Source organism: Anopheles cruzii, chromosome 2 (assembly GCF_943734635.1).
Source record: "Anopheles cruzii chromosome 2, idAnoCruzAS_RS32_06, whole genome shotgun sequence".
Lineage (NCBI taxonomy): Eukaryota > Metazoa > Arthropoda > Insecta > Diptera > Culicidae > Anopheles > Anopheles cruzii.
In genome coordinates, this window is record NC_069144.1 from 34,185,330 (window position 1) to 34,192,422 (window position 7,093).

General features: G+C 44.0%; 2 protein-coding genes across 2 annotated transcripts; one reads left to right on the plus strand and one right to left on the minus strand.

Annotated features, from left to right (window-relative positions):
* Positions 1-233: 233 nt before the first annotated feature.
* On the minus strand, positions 234-2,494 carry LOC128267341 (uncharacterized). Its single transcript, XM_053004153.1, has 2 exons — positions 2,106-2,494; positions 234-2,040 (listed from the first exon to the last, which is right to left on the minus strand). Exons 1-2 carry the CDS (start codon positions 2,492-2,494, stop codon positions 396-398), a joined length of 2,034 nt encoding a protein of 677 aa, XP_052860113.1. The 3' UTR covers positions 234-395.
* Positions 2,495-3,288: 794 nt separating this feature from the next.
* LOC128269386 (40S ribosomal protein S13) lies at positions 3,289-4,023 on the plus strand. The gene is made up of 2 exons (XM_053006836.1): positions 3,289-3,548; positions 3,645-4,023. Exons 1-2 carry the CDS (start codon positions 3,339-3,341, stop codon positions 3,888-3,890), a joined length of 456 nt encoding a protein of 151 aa, XP_052862796.1. The 5' UTR covers positions 3,289-3,338; the 3' UTR covers positions 3,891-4,023.
* Positions 4,024-7,093: the final 3,070 nt, after the last annotated feature.

Sequence of the window (7,093 nt, forward strand, 5' to 3'; positions counted from 1 at the left end):
CATTTGTTTACACAGGTATTCGCTTTTTTAGTTCGATTTATGCCGTTACGGTTTTCTGGGTGGTAGTTGCAAAGTGATCGAGCTTTTTCATAATGTTGACGTAGCGAGTTTCGTAGCGTAAATTCACCAGAACCTGAACCTGAAATTCATAATAATAGTATAATTGTTTGTTTTCTATTAACTATCTATTTATTTGTGTAGTTACTAAACATTGGGACTAAACGAACGGGTGTCTCTTGAAAACAGGTACATCGTGCGGTAGAAGGAAAAAGGCGTTACGAGAACAAGTAACATGAAGTCACCATAAATGCTTTGATACAGTTGGTATGAGATCACACAATCACACGATCCGAAGGGATTTATCCCTTTTCGTTTTCGCCCTTGGCATTTCTTGTTTATCGATGCTTAGTGTTACCGGAAGGGCTCTCTTGTGTCATGGTCGCGTACAGTTTTGGCAACTCTGATTCGAGGCGAAGTAACTGTACGAATGTTTTGAGCTTCATTGTGACACCGGGTCCACCTCCAATCCCGATTCCCATCCCGTCCGACTCGCCGATCACGGTTTTAACGAACGTGGAATAGTATGACACCAACTCCTGCGATCCATCGCCGTCGAGGTCGGCAATCAAAAGTGAGTTTTCTTGGTAGTTAAGGTCCGGCTGACAAAACATCTCTTCGCTTGCATCGCCACTGTTGATCGGTTCGCGGCAAAACTGTATCACGTTGCTTTGACTTGTGTTCTCGATCTTGATGTCAGTCGAGTTAAACACAATCAGTTTGACCGTTTCCTTCAAAAACCGCATTCGATTGCGGAACGCACCGCTCGCTTGATACCGATGACCGTTCGTAGAGTGTGACGACGGTGGCGAAGAAGATTGGTTTTGACCTCGAGCGGAGGTTTTGGAGATGGCATCGAGCCCCGGCGGTCCTATCCAGGGTTGCTGGTGGACGAGCTGATGTCCGAAACGGTTCAAACTGGGAGCCATTCCAAGGACGGTTCGTCGGAAGCGTGAGCTACGATTGTCTGGATCACGCTGACTCCATTCCCAGAATTTTAACACGAATCCGTACACGGTGGATCGGTTATCGGCTCCGAAATTCGCGAAAGTCAGTCGAACAGGCTGCATTCCGTACAATTGTCGACCAGATACGTTCCACAGGACCTCTCCGGTGGACTCTTCGGTCAGTAGAACTGAAGTGGAACAATTTTCCGGGCAACGACCTCGGTTCTCCACCACCAATTGTTTCCCACCGACGTTCGTGATGGTGCGCTGCTTTTCAGTGTTTCGTCGCTGGCCGAAGAACTTGTGTTGCGGCAATCCGTTCGGCATACGACGTACGATTCGCATGTCCAGTGCCTTCCGGTGGATCAATTTATACAGCTCTGGCAACGACTTTGCCTTCTGCTGTTCACTTTTATCTCGCACACAATTAAACTTGACGTTCAACCCGTCGAGCGTCAACTTGTGAACATACAGACACTCCTTCACGGCGTACGAATCTCCGATTGTGATACCCTTCCGACCGGAAATCATCACTAGCCGATTGTGGCGTATTTCGCTCGAGCTGGTCACAAACAACAATTCGTTTACGCCGTCACCATCCACATCCGGTATGAGTAGAGGAAAGTCGAGCATATCGGCTTGTCGCCCAACACCGGGGCTCCGTTTGTTGTAGCCTTCCGCACGCCACAACCACTCACCGGACAGTGGGTCAATGCACTCGAGTTGGCCGTACTCATCCAATACCAGACAATCTGGAGAACCACTCCGGTCTGCATCGAGCAACGAACAGTCGATGCTCTTCGGTTCATGGACCATTTGGTCGTACCACGCTACCTTGCCAGAGCTGCCAACCAATGAAATGATTCCGTTCCGCCGGTGGTACGAATCGTCTAAATCTGGGTACAACTTATCGCCGCGGTACATAAAAACCAGATTCTTGCTCTTTCCGTGCACACCCTCCACCACATTGATAACACCTTTCAACTCAATTTTTTCGTAATTTCTTATCCAATTTTGAGTCTTCACGCGCTCTGACCTAGTGAACGGAATGTCATTAGTTTAGCAGAACCACTGCAACCTCCTCTCCTTCCCTCAACTTACCTTGCGGGGCAGGACAGATCATCCGAACACGGAATAATCCACAGAAAAGTGACCAAAGAAAGGCAGCAGACCGCTAACGATGCGATAAAGCAACACTTTCGCGGAGTGGACATTTTGTGGTCGGGAATAGGCCCTGCCTCGTTAAGAATGGCCACATTATCGGCATGGAAAACACCGCTTGCTTCCTCGACATCGCTGGGGCTAGGCGGATAACAACCAGCTCCACCATTTTCCCTTTCGTCCTTCATACCGATACCGTTCAGCATAATCGGCACCGTAACCTTATCCGCTGCTCGTAGAACTCGTAACAATTCCTCTTCGCTCTCCGAACCAGATACTGCCTGTGGAATAGGGGAGTAGATACCACCGGACGAGTCACTATTGGGCATACTAGTTGGAAAGTGCGAAAAAAAACTAAAGACCCAAACAAGCGCAGGTAAGATAAAGATAAGTAACCCAAACAGTTGACCCCGTCAGAGCCGCCCAATGGTCGCCAATTACATACCGTTTCGGACGTATAAATTGCCCACCAGAACAACTTCCGGAAGGCTGCTCGTTTGGTAATCTTTTACGAATATCAGATTAACGGTTTAGACGCCTTCGTCCCACGTTGCCATCCTCACCGTTCTCAAAATCTCCTCAAAATGTACAAAAACACGAACGTAGTCGAATTCGGTTCCCTTTTTGCAAACCAACTTGCTTATTGCATGGGGTGAAATAATGCTTCGTTGTTATTGCTTTATTCTTCTCCATTGTTTGTGGGCATGCGTGAATTGTTCAAAATTTTCACGCTCTTCTCACTATAGTTCTCACTCACTTCTCATCTTTTCAGCTGAAAAGGTCTCAAAGATGCCGGGAAAGGCTTTATGGATCTTATAATGTTGAGCATCGCATTAAAATATTCGTTCGCATTTTGTGATATTGTGTATTTTTCTGTGTTCAGCATTGATTCAATCCAAACAAAAACAGGAATATTAAAAAAAACAGTTCTGCGGTAGTTGGTACTTTCTATATACTTTTTGTGATCGTTTGATAAAGAATTTTTCGGTTCGTTAAAAAAGCCTTTTCGCAAAGCACGCGACCTCTAGCCGTAATGGTCGCAACTAAATTTCTGACAGTTCCCCGAATTTGCCGTGCTGTCATGAAATGAAATGACAGCTTCCTCCATCTTTCTTGTACAAACTCTCGGTAAATTAACACGCGGTGCTGAGGCACGAATAAAAATACTGAAAAATGGGTCGTATGCATGCTCCTGGTAAGGGTATTTCCCAATCCGCACTACCGTACCGTCGTTCGGTTCCGTCGTGGCTGAAGTTGAACGCCGAGGATGTGAAGGAGCAGATTAAAAAGCTCGGCAAAAAGGGCATGACACCGTCGCAGATCGGCATCATTCTGCGAGATTCGCACGGTGTGGCCCAGGTGCGGTTCGTGAACGGCAACAAGGTTCGTACGGTGCTAAGTTATCTTGTAATCAGCATTACATGTGACGGTATTGTTGATGTTAGTTCAGTGTCACTGATTTGTCGTTGCTTATTGCAGGTGTTGCGTATTATGAAGGCTGTCGGCCTGAAGCCCGATATTCCGGAGGATCTGTACTTCCTGATCAAAAAGGCCGTCTCGATCCGCAAGCACTTGGAGCGTAACCGCAAGGACATTGACAGCAAGTTCCGTTTAATTTTGATCGAGTCCCGCATCCACCGTCTGGCCCGCTACTACAAGATCAAGGCTGTCCTGCCGCCAAACTGGAAGTATGAATCGAGTACCGCTTCTGCTCTGGTTGCTTAAGCGCCCCGAACCGTGCGAGAGTGAAGTACAGTGTGTCGTGGCGAATGGTTGGCTCAACCATTTTCAACTTTGGAATGTTGAAATACAATAATACATAAACTGTTGGCGCCCGTGGGGTGCTGGCTTTCTCCAATTGTTTCATGTGTGTATGTTAATAATTGCCGAAAGATCTTCGACTCACATTCTAATGTATCGGGGATACTCTTTAGTTGACACTGCGTCACAGGAAATACGTTGACGTGATAGGAAATATTTATTATCTGGCCCGATGTTACGCATATTACATCCTATCACCTACAAACATGTTTGTTTTCTAAACTCAGATGCTGGTGGGGGGGCTAACAACCCCGCCCGTAAAACATACCGTTACAGTAAGCAACCGCTCAGCAAAAAGAAGTTATTAAATGCGACAATAACTAGAGTGAATTAAACCGAAAATGCTACGAACTCCCTTAGATTTACTTCGCGCATCAAGTGGCACCACGCTAAATACCACAAGGATTCTGCTTGAGTCTCTCTTTGTAAATTGTTATGTGAAGAACATCGACTCATGGCTAGACAACTGGGGTGTCAATCGGCAGCAGCAACTACGTCGACATTCAACGTCCTTTGCAAATTACCCTCGATAAACTCGTAGGGAACCTGGGCATCGAGTTTTCGCTAACAAACCCTGAGATGGTAATTGTTGTTTCTCACTTATTAAGGACTTTTTTTAGACTAGCTGTTCGTGGCATGCGTTGCCACACCTAATTTCATTCTCATTTTTCGATTATCCGGGGTGTCAGAGGATCGGACTTCCTGGTAACGTATCTGATCGGCTTCGCTTTTCAATTTCCTTTGCTCCTCCTTTCCAGACGATCGGGCTTCCTGGTGACGTATCCGATCGGCTTTTTTCCTCGCTTCCCGTTGGCACCTGACAAAATTCGCACCTGCTGAATTTGGCTAAAATGGTTCAAAAAATATCCAAGTTTTTCTGAAATGTATCTAGATTTTGTATGGGAGCTATCCTTTGAAAAGTGGGGAAGCGTTTCACACATTCACCAGAACATTTCCGCGTCTCAAAAACATCAACCTACAGAATTTGGTTCGATTTGTTCGAAAACAACTCGAATTGTACTTAATTTTATGTTACGTTTGTATGGGAGGACCCCCTCGGAGGTGTCCGGTGGCAGGAAACTCCGCTGTGCCAAATTTCAAGCGAATTGGTTCAGTAGTATTAGAGAAATGGCGGTACAGACGGACAGACAAACATTAATTTTTATATATTGGGATCAGTAAAAAGTAAACCATTATTTTCTCGTCAGATGGCCTTAGTGATCTCGTGAAGTATCGATCGTACAGTTCAAGTTTATGCTTTTATGTTAATGTACTTCGGTCTGCCTGACCCGTCGTCGAAAATGTTGATAAAAACACAGAAATAATCGAAGTTGTTCGACATTTTAGTAGTCATAGTCAGTTCAAGTCATAGTCAAGTCAGTTTCATAGTTCAAGTCATTGTGAAGCAGCTCAACCGGTGAGCAAACCAGGACCAGCTAGGAAGATTCTAATAGGTTTATGGTGAGACTTGAAAGGAATACTTTATTACGAGTTGCTTTCGTCTGGCCAAATACTAAATTCAGATCTCTACTGTCAACAATTAGATCGTTTGAAGCTAGCAGTTGACCAGAAACGGCCACAATTGGCCAACAGAAGAGGAGGTGTGTTCCATCAGGACAACGCAAGGCCACACATGTCTATAATGACTCGCCATAAACTAAGATCAATCTGCAGCTGTGGCTGTTTAATGGCAATGTTGCTTGCTAACCATTTCGAATGTTCTTTGGGCGTTTAATGTGAGCTATGACGAATAGCAAACTCAGATACGCCTTCAAATAGTCTGTTCAAACGACTAAAGTAAAACAGATCTTGATAATCGCTGATTTTGACATTAAGTTTCAGTTTGAAACAATATATGAGAGTGTCAGTGATAGTTCCGATGCACCATGTTGCAATGTTAAAATGGTTTGTACAGGTTGTTCGAGTGTTGCTTTTAATTAAGATAGTTATACTTTAGAGTAATAAATTCACGATTTGGACCAATTGAGGTGAGTTTCTGAGGTATATGACAGGTAAAAACAGACTGGATGATCGCTTATATCTAACCTGTAGTTTTCACAACAGCCATCCACACAATTCATATTCATTCACAGAGATTCTAAGCGATCACATCAGCGGTCATGAAGGATGCTGGTGCCTTGTTTTAGAACGAAACTGAAAATTATATAAAAAACATATCCACATTATCGAGAAAATTCACTATGTTAAGAAATCGAGCAATTCGTATCGTCAAGCACATATGTATGACGACTTTCTGCCAAGTATCAAAAAAGCGATGTGACGATCTTGTCTTCAGCTGACTCTTTTCGTTTCTCTTACTCTGTCTTCCTGCTTCTCCCCCTCCCTTTCCCTCGCTATCCTTTTATCTTCTCTCTCTCTTTCTGTTTATCTTTTTCATACTTGGTGAAAGTGTTAAAAAGTAGTAAACGTATACTAGTGCGCATATTAGTATGAACGCGAAACACGGATCGTTCGCAGAATTATGATAGATACCAAACCACGTTGTAATGAGAGGCCTAAACCACTAATAATTGGCCATGTGTATGTTTCGTACGATGAGTTTCTCCGTAAGTGAATTATTCCATAGGGCATGTCTGGCTAGCATATGGTTTACATCAAGGCAGAAGGCTTCCTATCATGTTTTATCAAACCTAACTCCATTATTCCAGCAAAGCAATTACAAAAATTTGTGGCCTAACTTGGCCTAACTATAGACCCGAGAAACGTGGTCCTTTTTTATGAGTCCATTTTAGATGGTTGTCGAAATTCATGAAAATGCATCGAAAATTCACTTTTCACGGAATTAACGGTTTCAAAACATTACACCCTAGTTGTGGAAGCAAAATATTCAACTCCCATTCTTCAAATTCAAAAATGCACCTAAATATTGTTTTCTAATACTCAAATATCTCGCCTGTAAAGGCGAAATGCGACGTTGCTAGTATGCAACTGACGTTAACTTTTCCAAATTCGTAATTAAATACAATCCTGTAGTACAACGCATCCCTCGGCAATCTCAGCAAAAGTCAGGTACACCACGAGCCGAAAGATTTAATCATAATACTCACCGGCACATTAACTCTCTTCCCAAGAAATCGGAACATGCG

Coding starts and splice junctions, on each gene's coding strand:
- LOC128269386 (XM_053006836.1), top strand. CDS start 3,339: ATGGGTCGTATGCATGCTCCTGGTAAGGGTATTTCCCAATCCGCACTA. Junction 3,549..3,644: donor GGTTCGTGAACGGCAACAAG/GTTCGTACGGTG, acceptor TGCTTATTGCAG/GTGTTGCGTATTATGAAGGC.
- LOC128267341 (XM_053004153.1), bottom strand. CDS start 2,494: ATGCCCAATAGTGACTCGTCCGGTGGTATCTACTCCCCTATTCCACAG. Junction 2,041..2,105: donor GATCTGTCCTGCCCCGCAAG/GTAAGTTGAGGG, acceptor TCCGTTCACTAG/GTCAGAGCGCGTGAAGACTC.